This window comes from Balaenoptera musculus, chromosome 11 (assembly GCF_009873245.2).
Source record: "Balaenoptera musculus isolate JJ_BM4_2016_0621 chromosome 11, mBalMus1.pri.v3, whole genome shotgun sequence".
Classification (NCBI taxonomy): domain Eukaryota; kingdom Metazoa; phylum Chordata; class Mammalia; order Artiodactyla; family Balaenopteridae; genus Balaenoptera; species Balaenoptera musculus.
The window spans coordinates 99,194,105-99,213,168 of record NC_045795.1 but is presented as its reverse complement, the minus strand read 5'-3'; the positions used below and the strand labels follow the sequence as shown (position 1 = coordinate 99,213,168).

At 42.1% G+C, this 19,064-nt stretch overlaps 2 protein-coding genes across 3 annotated transcripts in view; one reads left to right on the top strand and one right to left on the bottom strand.

Annotated features, from left to right (window-relative positions):
- MKRN2 (makorin ring finger protein 2) overlaps nt 1-2,639 on the bottom strand; it is a 28,725-nt gene extending 26,086 nt beyond the window's left edge. Inside the window, exon 1 of the mRNA XM_036869951.1 lies at nt 2,498-2,639. Coding sequence (XP_036725846.1) covers nt 2,498-2,523 — 26 coding nt within the window. The 5' untranslated portion in view covers nt 2,524-2,639. The remainder of the gene's footprint in view (nt 1-2,497) is intronic.
- A 9,063-nt stretch (nt 2,640-11,702) lies between these two features.
- MKRN2OS (MKRN2 opposite strand) lies at nt 11,703-17,957 on the top strand. Of its 2 annotated transcripts, XM_036867728.1 has the most exons (4): nt 11,703-12,433; nt 15,591-15,640; nt 16,637-16,799; nt 17,596-17,957. In XM_036867728.1, the coding sequence occupies exons 1-4, from the start codon at nt 12,135-12,137 to the stop codon at nt 17,834-17,836; spliced, it is 753 nt and encodes a 250-aa protein (XP_036723623.1). In that variant the 5' UTR covers nt 11,703-12,134; the 3' UTR covers nt 17,837-17,957. The 2 variants fall into 2 exon arrangements, with proteins under 2 accessions (XP_036723623.1, XP_036723624.1); XM_036867729.1 differs by lacking the exon at nt 15,591-15,640 and having other exon boundaries at nt 12,376-12,433.
- Nucleotides 17,958-19,064: the final 1,107 nt, after the last annotated feature.

Genomic DNA, 19,064 nt, shown 5'->3' with positions numbered 1-19,064 from the left:
CTGGAAGACATAGGGAGATGGTTTGGGAAAACCATCAGCAAAAAAGGATCCCCAGATTGAGATTCTGGATAGAGTGGAATGTCAAGAAATCAGGGGAGCTGACTGATAGCACAACTGTGTGAGCGGCCATTCTTGCATTCCAGGCAATAAATATGGAGTGTCTTTGTCATTAAGTCTGGGAATCCTAGCATTTCACATCCATCTCTCTGAGAGAAATAATTCGTATTAGAATGGAAGCAAAACAAACTCTCTGTCCAGCTGACATTCAGAATAAGCAAGTATATCACATCCCACAGCAAGGAAAACAAACCAAAAAACAGTTTGCACCCTGACATAAACCAAAAACAGCAGACCACCCAGTTTAGATCTGGTCCCCCAAATAAATCATACCTGGGTTATTTCATGTAAGTTACCAATGTGTGGAGATATGACTTCAGTGAATAAGATAATCAAGTGAGAAAAGCTTTCCCATCACGAGCACACTAACGTAAACCTGGTACTCTTGGTAATATGGCCGTTTTTCCTGTTTAAATATGTGTTCTGTTTTTTATTTGGCGAGGCAGCCCTTGTGAGGTCCAACTCCTTCACATCCCTTTGCAAGTAACCTTTACTTTCCTTATGGTTTTGGTTGAGTTTTCCTTTCATATGAGCATATTAAAAGCTTTGAAAATTCCTGTAGTAAAGAAACTTTAATTTAGCATTTCTGAAACTTATCTGGGAGCCATAGGGTCTACAAGAGCATAAATTCTGATGCCACATATCTGCCACCTGGAAGCTGAATAACCTTGGCAAGTCACTTCAATGCCGAGGCTTGCTTTTACGATCTGTGGAATGGTGCATGTTGCTGGATTACTTGCGACACGGCTGTAAAGAACCTCAAAGAGCACCCAGCACACTGCAAGCCCCTGCAACGAACAACAGTTAGTACTTAAACAGAATTGATCCCCTCCCAGTGTTCCAACCCACTCTAGTTTCTCTGCACCAACTTCCTGCAGGACACCCCTATTTGGGAAAAACAGAATTAAAGCTTTTAGGTCAGGCCATCTCCTAGTATAGAAGGAAAAAACCCAAGATGATCCTAATTTACATTTTTGTTCCTGCAGTTAGATGTGAATTAGTGGCAAGGTTCAAGCCTGAGCATAAGGTTTCCTTATCTGCAAAATTAAATTACCACACAGAGTTGAGATTCAATTACAAATCATCATACAAACGTGCACCGTTATGTGGCCGCATCTTAGGAGCAGTAACCAGAATTTGCTATACAGTCCACAATGACTAAGAATATTGCTCCAACAGGGGGAACTTTATACAAATAAAAATAAACATACACAAAGGTCTTCACAAAAGACCTTTTATCACAAATAACCTAGTAAAACTCTTTTCTATAGACACAAGTGCAAGTTTCTGACAACTGCTAAATATACATCACCTAGGCCTTGCGTAAACTGGCTGAACAGTTAATATAGACTAATACTAACAGGAAACTTTTTACATTACACTGTCTCAACTATTCACACTAACGAAGAGAAGTAACAACACAGATGATAATTAAATAAACTGCTCATTACACAATCAAACCATACAACTGTGGGCTGGTTTTCCCCCCCCCCCTAATCAATGTTTCCCACACAGACTTAACTGAAACCAATTATTAAAAGAAAAATCGTACTTTCCAGGTCCAATTAAGACTAGGATCCCAGTACCTTCAAGCCACACGCTTAGCAAGGAATGAGGGTGTTACTCATCAAGTTATTTGTATTTAACAGGAGCAGTGCAGCCATCCGGCTTTGAATTTTCTACAACCAGCCACCCATTAATGTTGCATTTCTCCACGGAAATGGGTCTCTCAGTAAGATGAGAGTCTCAACCTCCGTTAGCCTGAGTTTCGTGCACTGCAAAATAGGAATAATGTCTGCCTTGTAGTGAAGACTGGTGACGAGTATAAATGACTTGGGAATATGCGGGGCAATGAACAAACTTCCAGTAAATGCTATTTTCCACACAGCAATTCTTAACTCGCTAACTCTGCAAGTTTACGCTGCATCGGAATTCTCCAAACTCTCAGGAAACCAAGGCCGCTTTCGGGGCCCCAGCTTCTTTGAGGCCCTCACCGACGATTAACAGACTACACCTGCGTGGTATCTCCATCTGTAAACCATCTCCTGGTGCCCCTTTACTCAACTCCAATTCACCTCCTCCAGCTAAACCCTCAGGCCCAGGGGCCCGCCCCCCAAGGCCCCACCAGCATTCCTTCCTTCCAGCCGCACGGGCCACCCCCGAAACTCGCGGCACAGCCGCCCGCGCTGGCTTCGTCCGGGTGTCGCCACGAGGCTCGGCCACGCACCGCCGGGTCCCAGGCTCCGGCCGCCGCGCCCGCCCCGCCTAGGGAAGCCGGACCCCGAACCGGGAGCCACTTTCCACGAACCCGCTCCGGCTTGTTTCTCTGGCGCAGGACTGGGGCGCACCCGGGGAAGGACCTGCGGGGCCGCGCACTGACCTGCAAGTGACCTGCTTGGTGCTCATGGCGGTCGGGTGTAAGGGCCGCCGTCACGCCGCTGCCGCCTCTCGCTCTCGTCGCCGCCTAGGCCTCGGCCCTGCCCATCCCGCGCGGCCGCGTCACGCCGGCGCACGCCGTCGTCCCCGTGCGGCACTTTTGTAGCGCCGGCAGCAAACCTCGCCGCCGTCACAATTGGTTCCGCCCCAGGGGTGAGGCTGGGCCGACCCCCAATCTCGGGCACTCCTAGTCCGGCATTTTCAAACCTCCTAGGCGGGGCCTGGCTAGCCTCCCAGTCCTGCGGGTTTTATCCCGGGTGCCGACTATTAGTTCCTATGGGTCTGCCCCTTTCTCCAACTGCATTTCTTAGCGGCTTCTCACGGCTTAGAATTACCTCACCCCTCCCGAGGCCAAGCTCCCGCCTCTCCTCTGCGCACCTTAATCCCAAGTACTCCTACCTACCCAAACCCTCCCTAGGCCCCTTTCTCAGACCCAGCCTCAGCTGTTTCCGTCAAGCCTCGCCTCCCACTTAAGGAATTCCTTAGCCCTCTCCAGGGCAAAATCCAAAGAGTTTGCTCTTTTTCAAAATCTCCATTCCCACCCCAAGTTTTAGACCTCATTTTCTTTCCTGGCATTCCTCAACTGTTCATCTTCCATTTCCTCTGGTGGAAACCCCAAAAGACATTCGTGACATTTTCCTCTGGTTGTCTACATCCTGCAGATCCTGCTTCCACACCCGTCTCCAAAGCGTCCCTCCTCTCCATTTCCACCGTCATGGTTCCTGTCTAAGCAAACGGCACTCCTTGCCTGGGCCCATGCACTGGCCTCTTAACTGGTCTTCTGGCTTCTGCTCCTGCCCTTTTCTAGTCTGTCACACAAAACCTGTTTTTAAAAAAAAAATAATAATAATAAATTTTACCTTATTTATTTTTGGCTGCGTTGGGTCTTTGTTGCTGCACGCGGGCTTTCTCTAGTTGGGGCGAGCAGGGGCTACTCTTCATTGCGGTGCGTGGCCTTCCCATTGCGGTGGCTTCTCTTGTTGCGGAGCATGGGCTCTAGAGCGCAGGCTCAGTAGTTGTGGCTCACGGGCTTAGCTGCTCCGCGGCATGTGGGATCTTCGCGGACCAGGGCTCAAACCTGTGTCCCCTTCATTGGCAGGCGGATTCTTAACCACTGCGCCACCAGGGAAGCCCACAAAACCTGTTTTTAAAACATAAATTGGATCATGTCATTCACCTCTATTAACCTCTCAGTAGTTTCCCATTGCTTTTTTCAAAATTTCTTTTTTAAATTGTAAAAACTTGAGATATAGCAAACTACAGGGAAGTGCACAAAATACATATATACATGTGAATTTTTACGTATGTATACACTCATGAAACCACTAACTAGATCAATATAAAGAACTTTATCAACACTCCAGAGGGCTCCTTTATGCCACCACCCAGTCAATACCTCCCAATTGTTCAATTGTTTGAACAATTGTTTCAATTGTTCTTGACTTTCATATAAATGAAATAATTCAGTATGTACTCTCTTGTCTTTCTTTTGACCAACATTCCGTGAGATCTACCCATGTTGTTATATACAGCTGTATGTTGTTTTTACTTTGCTGTAAAAATATTGTCTTCTGATGAATGAGCATGGTATATACCTCCAATTACTTAGACCTTTTGAAATTTCTCTCAGAAACTTAGGAAGAATATTGGAAAATTTGTAGTTTTCAGTGTACGAGTCTTCAACAACTTTTATTAGATTTATTCCCAGGTACCTAGATGAGTTTTTTCTGATAGTTTTAAATGATATTTTTTAAAATGTCCTAATTGTTTGTTGCTTGCTCCATCCTACACTCATGTATTAATTTTAATTGTTTGTTGTTTTGTATTTTCTACACACACAATCATGCCATCAACAAATAATGACAGTTTCACTTTATTTTCAACCTTCATATCCTTTATTTCTTTTTCTTGTCTTATTGCACTACTGAGAATCTCAGTGCAAGTGTAAATAGAAGTGGTAACAGTGGACACCTTGTTCTTGAGTTCATGGAAAGTATTTAATATTTCATCATTAATTAGCCCTAGAGTTTTTGAAACTATCCATTATCAAATTAAGGCAGTTTCTTTATAATTCTAGTTTTCTTAGAGTTTTTAATCATGAATATGTCTTGTTTTTTAAATCAAATCCGTTTTTTCCCCCCCATCTATTGAGAAAACCATACTGTCTTATCCTTTATTCGGTTAATGTGTTGAACTATATTGATTTTTGAATGTTAAACCAACCTCAGATTCCTCGGCTATACCCCCACTGGGCCATGATATATTATTCTTTCTATAAATCATCAGATTCTATTTGTTAATATTGTGTTTAGGAGTTTCACATCCTTATTGATAAGACATATTGGCATGTAGTGTTCCTTTTTTGTAATGTCCATGTCAAGTTTTGTACCTGAGATGTGCTGGCCTCATAAAGTGAGTTTGGAAGTCTTCCCTCTTTTCTATTCCTTGGAAAAGTCTGTAATATAGCTATTAATTTTTTCCTTAAATATTTGGAAGAACATAGCACTGAAGCCATCTCAGCCTGCAGATAACATCATAAGATATTTTATTAAAGGTTTAATTCTGTATTACAAATAGGGCTATTCAGATTTTATCTTCTGTCAGGTTTGGGAAGCTTTTTTTCCCCCAAGTAAATTAGTCCATTTCATCTAAATTATGAAACATGGAGTTTTTAATAACATCTTCTTTAAAAAAATGATCTGTAATGGTGTCTCCTTTCATTACTGATATGAATAATTGGTGTTTTATCTCTTTTTAAAATCCATTTTACTAGAAATTTATCAATTTTGTTAATCTTTTCAATGGACAAGATTTTGGCTTTGTTCATTTTCTCTATTGTACATGTTTTTTTTCTATTTCAGTGATTTCTGCTTATATCTTTACTATTTTCTTTTTCTATGTTCTTTGAATTCACATTGCTATTGTTTCTGGCTTCCTGAGATGGAAATTTAGATCACCAGTTTTCAAATGTTCTCCTTTTTAAAGTATTTAAAGCTATAATATTCCCTCTAAGCACATTTTAATTGTGTTCCACAAGTTTTTATGTCATATTTTCCTTATCATTCAGTTCAAATATTTTCTAATTTCCATTCTTTGACCCGTATGTTATTTAGAAGTGTTCTGCTTAATTTCCAAACAACTGAAGATTTTCTAGTTATCTTTTCCTTACTGATTTCTAGTGTAATCCCATTGTGGAATTGTCTATTCCCCTTTTGGTTTGGTCAACATCTGATCTATATATTTTGAAGCTGTGTTTTAGGTTCACACAAATTTAGATTGCTTTAGCTTTTTTTTGTTTCAACACATCACTAAGAAATGTCCTTCTTTGTGCTTAGTTGCACATGTTAATTAGGGGAGTGTTGTATCAGTGAAAGAATGTGTTAGAAGGTGTCTAGAAATTCTTTTAATTTAAAAGTGTACTTTGTCTGATATAAATATAATCATATCAGCTTTCTTTCAGATAGTCTTTGTATGGTATATCTTTTTCCATCCTTTTATTTTCAACTTACCTGGTATTTTTATATCTAAACTGTATCTCTTGTAAATGGCATATAGGTTGATTAATTTTAAAATCCTATCTGATAATCTTTGTTTTGAATTGGATTATTTAGACCATTTACATTAAATGCAATACAGTTGGATTTAAATTTACCATCTTGCTGTTAATTTTCCATTCATATCATCTGTTATTTATTCTCCTTTCTTGTATTCCTTTGGATTAAGTATTTTCATTTATTCCATATTTTTCTTTATTGATTATACACTTTTAATTATCATTTAAAAATTATTCTTTTAACAATTACCCTAGAGATTACAATATGCGTCTGTGAATTTACTAAAGTACTAGTGCCTTAAATTAGTACTAGTACCACTTCCTCAACAATGCAAAAAACCTATGATAACTTACCTCCATTAACCCTCCTACCCCATTTTGTACTATCGTTATCATATATTTTACTTCTGCATATGTTTAAACCCAACAACATGTTATAATGAATGTTGTTTTAAAATGTGGTATTCTTCATTTCTTTCAACCATTCCATGTTTCCATCTAAGATCATTTTTATTCAGCCAGAAGAACTCTTTTAGTATTTCTTATACTGAAGATCTTCCAACGATTAATTTTCTCAGCCTTTATTATATGAGGAAGTATTTGCTCCCTTTTTAAAACATGCCTTTTATTTTAGAATAGTCTTAGATTTGCAGAAAAGTTGTGAAGATAGTAGAGACTTCCCATACACTCCACATCCAGTTTCTCCTATTATTAACATCTTATATCAATATGGCAATGTATGTTGAAACACCAATGCGTTATTATAAACCAAAGCCCATACTTTATTCAGATTTCATTAGTTTATACCTTTTTCTGTCCCGGGATCCCATCCAGGACACCACATTGCATCTATTCATCATGTCTCCTTGGCTTCTCTTGGGATGGCAGTTTCTGAGAGTCTCCTAATTTTTGATGATCATGACAGCTCTGAGAAGTTCTGGTGAGATATTTTGCAGAATATCCCTCAACTGGGATTTATCTCATGTTTTCCTCATGATTAGACTGGGATTATGGGTTTCGGGGGTGGGGGAAGAACTTGGAGCTAAAGTGCCATTCTCTTCACGTCATATTTGGATTAGACACACAAACTACTGAAACTGACTCAAGAAGTAGAAAATATGAATAGACCTCTAACAAGAGACTGAATTAGTAATCAAAAAACTTCCCACAAAGAAAATCCCCAAATCAATGGCTTCACTGGTGAATTCTATTAAACATTCAAAGAAGAATTAACACTAATCCTTTACAGATTCTTACAAAAAACAGAAGAGGAAATACTTCCTATTCTATGAGGCCAGTACTACACCTTGATACAAAAACCAGACAAATACATCACAAGAAAACTACAGACCAATATACTTTATAAATATAAAAACCCTCAACAAAATACTAGCCAATGGAATGCAGCAGCATATAAAAAGGATTATATGCCATGACCATGTGAGATTTATCCCAGGAGTGCAAGATTCGTTGAACATATGTAAATCAATCAATGTAACTCACCATATAAATAGAAAAAAAAATATGGTCATTTCAATAGAAATGGAAAAAACATTTGACAAAATCCAACACCCTTTCATAACAAAAACACTCAAAAAAACTAGGAAGAGAAAGGAACTTCCTCAACGTCATAAGATCATCTACCAAAATCCCACGGTTAACATCAGACTCAATGGTGAAAGACTGGACCTTTTCCCTCTAAGATCAGGCACAAGATAAGGATGTTTACTCTTAACACTTCTATTCAACATTATATTGGAATTTCTAGCCAGGGCAATTAGGCAAGAAAAAGAAATAAAAGTTATTCAGATTGGAAAAGAAAAACTATTTTTACTTGCAAATGATATGATCCTGTATAAAACCCTTAGAAGAAAGCATAATCATAAATTTTCATGACATTGGATTAGGCAATGGATTCTTAAATAGGACACCAAAAGCATAAGAAACAAAAGAAAAAATGGATACATTTGACTTCATCAAATTTAAAAAAATTTGTGCTTCAAATAACACCATCAAGAAAGTGAAAAGACAGTATTTAGAATATATATAGTATATCCAGAATATATAAAGGAACAAAAAATACAAAAAAAAACAAAGATATATAAAGAACACAAACTCAACAATAAAAAAAACAAATAACCCAATTAAAAAATGGGCAAAGCATTTGAATAGATATTTCTCCAAAGAAGAAATGCAAATGGCCAACAGGCACATGAAAAGATGTTCAACATCATTAGTCATTAAGGAAATGCAAGTCAAAACCACAATGAGATACTAATTCGAAACCACTAGGATGGTTAAAACAAGAAATACAGACAATAACAAGTGTTGGTGATATGGAGAAATTGGAACCCTCTTAAATTGCTGGTGGGAATGGAAAATGATACAGCCACTTTGAAAAAAAGTTTGGCAGTTGTTCAAAATGTTAAATACAGAGTTACTATGTGACCCAGAAATTCCACTCCTGGGTATATAATCAAGAGAATTGATAACATATGTCCACACAAAATCTTGTACAGTAATATGAAACTTGTTTATAGCAGCGTTATTCATAATAGCCCCAAAATGGAAACAATCCAAATGTCCTTCAACTGATGAAAGGATATACAAAACGTGGTACCTCTCTACGGTATATTATTCAGCCATAAAAAAGGAATGAACAACCAATACATGCTACAACATGGATGAACTTTGAAAACATTATGCCAAGTGAAAGAAGCTAGATACAAAAGACCACATATCGTATAAGTCCACTTATATGAAATGTCCAGAATAGACGAATCCATTGACAGGAAGCAGACTAGTGGTTGCCAGGGGTTAGTGGGAGGGAAGAATGGGGAGTGACTGCTAACAGGTACAAGGTTTCTTTTTTGGGGTGATAAAAATGTTCTGAACTTAGATTAGGTAAAAACCACAGAACTGTACACTTTAAATGGGTGATTTTTATATGTAAATTTTATTTCAATTTTTTTTAAAAAGTAAGGCATATTGAAGATAGAAAAAGGGGATCCAACATACACAGAATAGAATTTCATGAAGAAGAAAATCAAAACAGAATTGGGAGACTGGATTGACATATATACACTAATATATATAAAATAGACAACTAATGAGAACCTGCTATATAGCACAGGGAACTCTACTTCACTTTGCTGTACAGTAGAAACTAACACATCATTGTAAAACAACTATACTCCCCCCTCAAAAAAAGAAAACGAAAACCAAAACAAAGGAAACAGAACAAATCCTCAAAATTATAATTTATGAAAAATTTCCTGAAATAAAAAAGATACGAAACTGTATATTCAAAGAGCACACCACAGAATATAACAAAAAGGAAGCAGACTCACAGATACAGAGAACAAACTAGTGGTTACCAGCGGGGAGAGGGAAGGGGGGACGGGCAATACAGGGATAGGGGATTAAGAGGAACAAACTATTAGGTATAAAATAAGCTACAAGACTATATTGTACAACATGGGAATATAGCCAATATTTTATAATAACTATAAATGGACTATAACCTTTAAAAAAATAAAGTTTTATAAGTTAAAAAAATACAAAGAACACACCACAAGCCTGAATAAATCAACCTAAAAAAACATCAAGACATATAATAAAATTACTGATCTTTAAAAAAAAAAGAAATATCCTTTGGGCATATTGGGAAAAAAGAACACGACTTATAGGAGAAAGAAAACTGTTTTGTCATCAGACTTTTGACAGCAGTGCTTTATACCAGAAGAAAATGGAATAACCTATTAAAGAAAATGCGAGCCAAGGATTTTATATCCAGCAAAACCAACTTAAAGAACAGAGATAAATTATCGACATTCAAGAACTCAGAGAGGGACTTTCCTGGTGGTGCAGTGGTTAAGAATCCACGTGCCAGTGCAGGGGACACGGGTTCGAGCCCTGGTCCAGGAAGAACCCACATGCCACGGAACAACTGAGCCCGTGAGCCACAACTACTGAAGCCCGCACGCCTAGAGCCCGTGCTCCGCAACAAGAGAAGCCACCGCAATGAGAAGCCCGCGCACGGCAACGAAGAGTAGCCCCCGCTTGCCGCAGCAACAAAGACCCAACACAGCCAAAAATAAATAAATAAATTTATTAAAAAAAAAAAAAAAAGAACTCAGAGACTATTCTTCCTATGAGCCCTTCCTAAGGAATCTTCTAGGAATGAACTTCATAATTACTAGAGAGTGAGGAAAGGACTAATAGTGAGCATGAAAAGATATTTGTGTGTAAAACTAAGCCTCAGCGAGGGCTAGAGGGGAGAGGTTATTGTTTACAATGGCAGATGCTCTGACAATGAAGAAATAGGACAACCATTTAAATACATGAGAGGAAGATGGGGAGAGTATGTGCAAAAATTTTAAAAAACCTCTAATCGTAATTAGAGGTGGTGGTATTACTATTGCTACTCTGAGATTGTGTAAAGTGGGATAAAGCAGCCCCTGTATCCTTGAGACCAAGGTTTTCAGTGTGGAGGAAAAGAGATACAAATGTAATATAGAAGAGATAAAGTAAAAACACTAGACCTGAACTTGAATTGGAAACAGCATTTAATCTTTATGTGTATGCATGTATGCGTGTACCTTTTTTACCCTGCTCTGTTCACTGAAAAGATCAAGAAACGATTTTAAAAAAAGAATGCTAGTGTATTAAAAATGTTTATTAAGGCATGGTTCCTCTGTTTCTTTTCATAGGACTAAAAATACCTCTTGGTATTGGTGTCATGAAGATGAATATATTCTCAGTTGAAAGTAACTTGGGTCACACAAACAATCGAACAGTAGCGGTGGTTTATATTAATAATGAACAATCTCAGATCCTTGTCACCTGAGCTGGGCGTCTAGCTATAACCTGTCTGCCTTCACTGTAACAAGAGAAGGTTGGCTGAAATGATTTCTAAGGTCTTTTATATTGCTGTGAGTCTGATCATCATTCCATATTATTACACTGAATATGTGCTTTTCTGCACTTCAGCATACTGTAGCTTACTTAAATGCACATTAGGAAACACTTTTCTGAAGCGCCTTTACCTGCCACGACACCTTCTCTGTGGGTCTTCCCTCTACGATCGCTTTTCTCTGGAACCACAGGCATCAGGAGGCGATTGGCTAAGTAAAGTGTGCTGCCACCAAACTTTGGATTCCTCTGCAGGCATCTGCAAGGCTGAGCTGGACCTATACAACTGATAGTGTGAAAAAGTTTCCAAGATGAGAGAAAACCACAAATTTCAAAACAGTATACAGTAAAACAACATTGGGGTTTGAAGAAAGTATGTGGAAATATTCACTTATTTTACCTTGCAGTTTTCTCCCGGGAGTACAATATGGTGGGTGGAAAAATGCTATGAGAAATCGGGGGCATTACCCTTCTTTCCACATATCCTCATGCAGCTGCTTAAAATTATTTTAAAACTGAAGAATCATGAAGTGCATATAGTAAAATGTACAGCTTGATGTATTTTCACAAACTGAATATTCTCATATAATCAACACCTAGATAATGAATCAGCACAACCCCAGACCCTCCCTCATGCCCTCTTCCAGTCAGCACCCACCACCTTGGGTAACCACTATCCCTATCCCTGTGCTGTTAATTTTTTATGAGCAAGAGTCCTTCTACAATATAAAATATCAAAAGAAAAATAGCCTCAAAGTAAGGATTCCATTTATTTATCCAAAACCCAACCGATGTAACCTATTCTAGAAGACCAAAAGTAAATGTGGGTCGCTAACTCCAAGAAGCTCACAGACAAATTAAATAACAGCGCTGGTGGAAACAAATACAGCGCTGCCAGTGCAAGGGAACGCTGGGGGAAGCTGAGGAAGGTTTCACAGAAAGGTAGGGCTTTGGAGGAAAATGTACAAAGGTTACAAAGAAACGTTGTGAGCGCAAATGAAGCTGGCTCTTTAAGACACCTGTTTATGGGGAGGCCTGGTTACAGGTTAACCCTAGCTGTTTTGGCTTCCGAAGCCACCAGTCAGAATGACATCACTGTTACCAGGTTACTCGGATGGAGGGCATTTGCTGGCCATGTAATGAGGAAAAGGAAGTCCCGGGAAACGCGCCCCTCCTTGCCCAGGAGGGGAAAGCCATGCAGCGCCCAGAGGCCGGGAAGCCTATCATCAAATTCAACCACTGCCAGAAGTACATCTACAGCTTCAGCGTGCCGCCATGCTGCCCCCTCTGCCGGCAGGACATGGGCTCCAGGAAGCTGGAGGAAGCGCCTGTCAGCATCCCTAATCCGTTTACCAATGGGCATCACGAAGAGTGTTCATTCCTCCTCAGACCAACTCAAGGGACGTTTCTTAGGTACAGTGTTTTATGTGTTGCATTGGATTGTGCAAAGTTTTCCTTCTGTTTTAGTCACTTAAACTTTCTTTTTCTAACGTGCTATATACAAGTGTGAGATTTGGTGGATAATCTTTTCAGCGTTCTGGTGTTAAATCCTAAAATGTAGGCCTTTTTGTTTCATAAGAATAGAAGGCTGCATACTTTCCTGGAATGATAAGTGCAAGAATATACGAAGGTCAAACCTGCTTATACAATTTTAAGAGAGAGGAATCGATAGCCTGGAGATTTTTTTTACCCATAGATTTTGTGCTAAGAGGCTAACTGGGAAAATGACCCAGCAGCTAATCTCATCAAAATAATACCTTTACTTCGAGTTAGTCTGTAACATTTGTGACAAGCAGGTACCCTGCACAGAGCCTGAAGAATGGCCACGTACAGACTATTTTGCATGGAGGTGCATGAAATTGAGACTAGAGCTGGTCTGTTTCAATGGTAGATGTCACCTGACTTTAAGAAATATTTCAGAAATCAAAAGAAAGGATGGTGCCTTCTTAGAGTCCTGAGTTTACAGGTGGAATTGGAACTGGCCCTGCACAAGCCAGGTTTCAAGAGAACAGTGATGAGTAATGGTGCGAGCTTTGGGAAGTGTGTCGTGCACTCCATCATGGTCTGATGCCCAGACCTTCCTGCCTCCTTGAAACATACCCTCCTGAGTCCCTCATGCCCTCTAGTGCTGGTTTGGGATGAGAAAATTGGAGTTGACTACTTCCCTGCTCACTAACTTCCTTAATCAATTTCCTTCCAGTCCCTATGGGGATGAAACGAACCGACGTGCGTACAAGGCATCGGTCAAACACTAGGGGCAGAACAGTCTGCACTCCTGACCCTTCCTCGGGGAGGCAGCGGGATGCAGAAGGGACCGTGCAGCTTGTACGCCAAGAAGCCGCCCATTCCTACCCTGATTCAGACCAGCTCCAGGACCCTCTCCGAGTCTCTGGTTCCTCACCTGTAAAACGAGGACCCGCTGACCTTGCAGAGTTGTGAGGGTCAGCGAAAAGGCCTATAAGGCTGGCCCGGGTGCCAGGCACGACGATGAACCAACACGCTCCTTCCTTTCCCGATATTTTCATACTCAGCTCAGAACGTGACTGGCAGAACCTTCATTTCTACCTTAACCAGAATCATGAAGCCCAAACTGTTTTATAAGGCCCCTCATGCACGCTAACTTGGAGTTAGTAACTGGCTGGATTCTGAAAGCTTTTGAACAGAGGTGAAAATTCAGAATTCATTTCCTGTAACGCTGGTTCATTCAACAGGTCCTCACTAAGCAGCTCTGTGTGGGAAATGCTAGGGATGTCATAGTGAACAAGCTGCAGCCCTGCTCTCCAGAAATGCCACAACACGCGATAGGCTTTCAGGCTAGCCCCTGAAAAGCATTCATCTCTTCTGTGATGTGGTGGTGACACGAGCAGGCCTGGCCTCCCTCGGCAGCAGCAGAAAGGAGGTGGTGGTGCTGAAATGCATCGTGTGCTCAGGCATCTTCCTATTCCCCTCAGGAACTCAGGCCATGATCCACAGAACCCAAGTAGCCCCCTGCCTGCCAGTCCCTCGAAGGCCAAGTTCCAGACTATTTTTTTCCCTCTCATCCTGTTTCTAAACCCTCAGGACCAACTCCCACAACTCATCTTGAGACAATTTCATCTACTTCATAAGAGAACCAGCAGTGACTCAAAAGAATCACGGAGGCTCTGATCTAACTAGATGAGGATCCCTCAGGGCTGCCACATAGGGTTGTGCAGCTTGTGGACTGCACAAAGGCACCTGGCCAAGGCAGTGGCGGGTACTGAAATTCAGCCTGCATTCCACTCTCCCTGGGCAGCACCTGGGCAGAGCTGCATCTGCAGGAAGAAGGGGCACCTTTTCTTAATCTGTACAAAACTATCATATGGGATAGGGGCGGCCCTGGCCCTGCCCCATCACATGCTTCTGTAACACTTCTCAATCTATTAAAAACTTGTTAAACTAAAAAAGTCTTCTCTGGAAGCAAGCAAACCCTGTGAGGCAGGGACCTCATTTCCCGTTGTGTCACTAGCCCTTCACTTCAAATGACAGGCCCGTAGTTGACATGTTACATGATTGAGAAATAACTGAAGGAGAGGGAGGAGAGCAGGAGAGGGAACGCCTGGGATTTAGGCAGGAAACAGAGAGCCTGTACATGCAGGGAGTGATCTTGGGATGGCACACATCCAGGTCCAGCACCGTGATCGGCCACCCAAGACTTACTGTTTTTCCCAGCTTCATTCTCAACCTCTGAACCCACAGGGTCTCAGAAAACTCACAGTGGCTGCAACAAGACGGCCTGGGGGGATTGCTCTGAAGAGGTGGGGCAGCCATTTGTGTCCTTGGCCATTGTAAACCCCGGGACTGCTTGCTTTAACGAGGAACCAAACACTCAGAACTGTGGTCCGACAAAGGAGCTTCGTCATTTAAAAATTACCTGACTTATTTGACACCTCTACATGGTAGCACTCAATAGGCAATTTATTCTTACAACCAGCTTGCTAGGAGGCTTATGCTATTTCCATCTTACAGGTGAGAAAGTCTCGGGGCGAGTAAGTGATGGCCTGGGATCATATACAGAGGTTAAATTACCTGGAGTTTACATCTAATGCACAGTCTCGGGGGAAGAATAATTTCAGGAAAGAAGGGCTGTCCAGGAAAAGTGAGTGTGGCCACAGGCTTCAAGACCATATTAGTTTCAAAGGCAGAAGCCCACTGAGGTGCTTTCAGGACCCTCTCACCCACGCTGGCCTGAGGAACAGGCTGCCCTCTCACACTTGAGGAGGAAAGAATCAGGAGCTTCCTCAACAGCTGACAGCCGGGTGGGCCCCTCTGCCGCAGAGCCAGGCGTCAAGCTGACTTTACGCTCCAGCGGGGCTGGCCTTCCAGCACACTCACCTTTAGGACTGCGGGGGCCAAGAAAATCCAGAGGGGGTGCAGGGCACTGTTTTCTACCTCACACGTGCTCTTGGCCTTTCCACTAACCTGGCCTCTGGCGCCGAGTTCTGGCACCGGCCAAGAGGGGAGGCCCACTGTTCCCCTCCCACTTTAAATACCAATTCTACACACCTGCTGTGTGCAAATGAGAGGGCAAAAACGCTCTTGTTTCTTCTAGGGAGTATGACGGAAGGTCTGATCTTCACGTGGGGATAACCAACACAAAAGGTAAGTGCACTTTCATAGCTTAAGAAGTTCCCCCAATACCTGGTTAGAAGAGAGCAGCATCTCTAGAGAAAAAGTATTGTGGCAACATTACTAACAATACTAAGTATCTGAAAGCTCTTTAATGTTTTCTCAGCCAAGAGCTGAGAAAACATTAAAAACATTGCAAACCTGTATTTTTTTGTTAGTTTTTAAGACAGGAAGAAACAGACGTCCAGAGAGGTTGAGCTGTCCAAGACCTCATCTTGTGTTAGAAGCAGACCCTCTGCTCCCAATGCTATACTCAGCCCACTGCCACTGGGTCCTCCTACTCTGGGGTCTCCAGGGGCCAGGCAGGAACACCAGGGATAAACTGGGGGGACAAAGCACCTGAACGTGCGGTAGGGCCTGCGAAAGTTTGCTTTAAAAACTCAGAAAAGAAGCACATTTAAATAAAATGGTTCCTTTGGCCAGATTTAGCTTGGAGGGCACAGTGTGCAGGAAAAGGCCTGGGGAGTGCCGCCAGCAGGAAGGTGCAGGCCTGGGAATGGTGAGCGAGGCCAGCCACTTGCGGCTGCGATCAGGCCCCACAGGTGAAGTCTGATTACAGCCCTTGCTGCTCCCTTGAGGCAGGAGAACTGACACAGTGAACAGAAACCTAGGACTGGGTTTTGAACTCAGTGACTGGCAGAGCAGTCAACTCTGCACCAGTCCGCCAGGAGACATGTACTGCTGATTTAAGGAAATGAGACGGACGCCTCTGTAGATAGAGAACTTCAAAAAAAATATTTGGAGATGATCACCCCAGCACCTATTACTGTCTCGTTTCTTTGGGACAACCTCGGGTGCTGAGAGCAAGGAGGCAGAGGCTCCCTGGAGGAGGGGGTTCGAGAGCTCTCGGACGGCAATCAGGAAGTGCCATCTGGGCCCCTGTTGTGTGCAGTTACCAGGTGGCCGCTGTCACGTTCACCGGGGTGCGTTTCCCCTGACACCTCTGTGTGATTTTGGTGTTGGCGGCAGGAGTCGTGTATAATTACACGGTGCACGGTGTCCAGCGAGACGAAGCGGGCTGGGAGCAGAGTGTGAGCGTCCCGCTCCTGCAGCCCGGCATGTTCGGACTGATGGACCAGTGGGACCAGTACCTGGAAGACTTCTCCACCACGGGGGCCTGGCTGCCTCACAGGTAGGACAGTGCCCTCACTCACCACCAGGCGCGATCACAGCTCACAGAGGCCGCTACGCTGCACTGACTTTCATGTTGAGCCTGTACTGAGATAGTAGCGTCTGTAACAGAATTAAGCAGGGCCTGAATTACTTGGGGTTTCTGCAGAGGTGAGCTAGCACACATTTCCCCAATAGAACCACAGCACTCTAAGAGCTGAAAGGACCAGAACTTAGTACTCTAGTTACTGTACTTATTTGACTCTTTTACACACTCGACATTTAATAATATGTAGAGCAAAACCCACAGTATTATATTCCCTTAAAACAATTTTAAATGAGGTTCAAAATGTAAACCTATCTAAAGCTCCCCCCTTTTTAAGTTTCAGCAATTTTGAAATTAATTTATCGATTCCTTGCCCTCTTATCACTGTAGAAGATATATAGCATACTTGTGGACTTAAATTGTTCTGATGCTTCCCTTGGAATAAGTTTAGACACTGTAGGATATCATAAAACTCAGACATGGAATTCTACTTCTAGAATCTAGAATTTCAGTGAAATTAAGTTCCCCAAATTGGGGCTTATATGCAACTTGAGTCACCACTCTGGACATCTCGGTGAGTCCTATCTGTACTTCAGCTGCAAGCAGAAATAGCCCTAGATGCCAAGTGTCCCTCAGAACTACACCTCTGGACACTTTGTCATCAAGGGGGCCAGCACACATGGGGGCCCAGCTTGCAGCGAGATTAAAATTATGAAAGGCCGTGGGCAGCTCAGGGCTAAGCCTTGTCTTCTCGACGTCCTTGCTCCGTAAGGTACGAAGAAGACCACCACAACTGCTACAGCTACGCCCTCAGGTTCATTAACTGCGTCCTGGCCACAGAGGGCGAGGAGCGGCTGGACCGGGACGAGTTCACGGAGAAGTTCGTGATCCCGAGGACGAGGAAGGCTTCCAAGTACATCACGCTCTACCGCATGATAGAAGAGCACGGCTTCTACGTCATCGACCCCCCTGGTCCCCAGACAGGCCCAGGTCCGGGAAGCGGCTCGTGCTGAGCGCGCATCGCGCCTGAGAGCAGACAGGAAGGGATGTCTGGGGGTTCCTGCCTGGAACAGCTACTGGGCCTCTACGTATCTTAAACTGTGGTTAATAAAAAAGAGTTATGGCTTCCCTTTACGCATATTTCAGCTTACTGCAGTGTAAGAATTTACGAAATTAATAAAAATTGCCCTGGGTTTTCAAAATTGTAGGCACCACAACTAAAATTCTTTTCACAGTAGTTTGGGGTCCATGTTACAGCGTAAAGTGGCAGCATCTTTTATTCACAGAGCAATGAGAACTCTTCCTATAAATTAATTAGGGAACAAATTCACCTTTCAATGTGAATCCAGAAATTGGGGATTTGTAGGAAGAGACCCTTACAGTTTATGAAGTAATGACTGCCTTCACCTCATTGTTTTTATATAAAAAGCACATGGTAACCTTTTGACAATCAATAATAATTAAAAAGAAAAAAGAAAAAAGGTCTCAGAATCTGAGCCAGGAACCATATGCACTCCTCCTGAGTCAGCCTTTCTGCGTCTACGCGCACAAACAGGATTGGGAATTCCTCAATCAACCTGCTTCCCAGGCCTGAGGTGGGGAGTTGGGGTGTTGGAGTTACCACAGAGAATCACCTCCTCTGCCCACTCTAGGTGCAGAATTCAGAAAGGACACGATGAAAGTCCGTCTTCTTTCTCTAATACCTTCAGGAGGAGGAAGGGGACGAAGGAGATGAGTAACCACAAGGATTGTTAACAAGCACAGTAGAATTTTTACACCCAAATAATCAGACTTTAAATAGCCAGTGAGCAAAACGTTTCAGGATTCCTCTTTGGAAACTGCTTCCAGAACTCTTTGTTTTTGACCAAACGTGATATACTATCCACCGAATCTTATTCCTCAGCGTGGGCACCGAATGATGTCTAATTTCCAAAAACCAAACCCATCTTTCAAGGTAGCAATAGTTACTTAGTAATAAAGATATTCGGAAAACTTGCTACAGATCCTTCAAGCTTGTTTCCAAAGAGGCATTGGTCAGTGCTTCACACTAGCGACTTCAGTGGGAAAAAAATGCAGGCAGCTCAACATTTGCATTTGTTAAGTTTTAGGACTGTTCTTTAAGAAATACAAAACTTCCTACCTAGAAAATGAGACCACCTTAAACAAGCTGCCTGCTACTCTGTGTGTTCAAGGAATCATAAAGACCTCAGCGGGTAAAGATGAAAGGAGCGTGGGGTTTGG

What these genes read in the sequence shown, in the direction of transcription:
- MKRN2OS (XM_036867728.1), top strand. Translation starts at nt 12,135, where the DNA reads ATGGAGGGCATTTGCTGGCCATGTAATGAGGAAAAGGAAGTCCCGGGA. An exon ending in ACTCAAGGGACGTTTCTTAG is followed by an intron (nt 12,434 to 15,590) that starts GTACAGTGTTTT and finishes TGTTTCTTCTAG; the next exon opens with GGAGTATGACGGAAGGTCTG. An exon ending in GGGGATAACCAACACAAAAG is followed by an intron (nt 15,641 to 16,636) that starts GTAAGTGCACTT and finishes TGTTGGCGGCAG; the next exon opens with GAGTCGTGTATAATTACACG.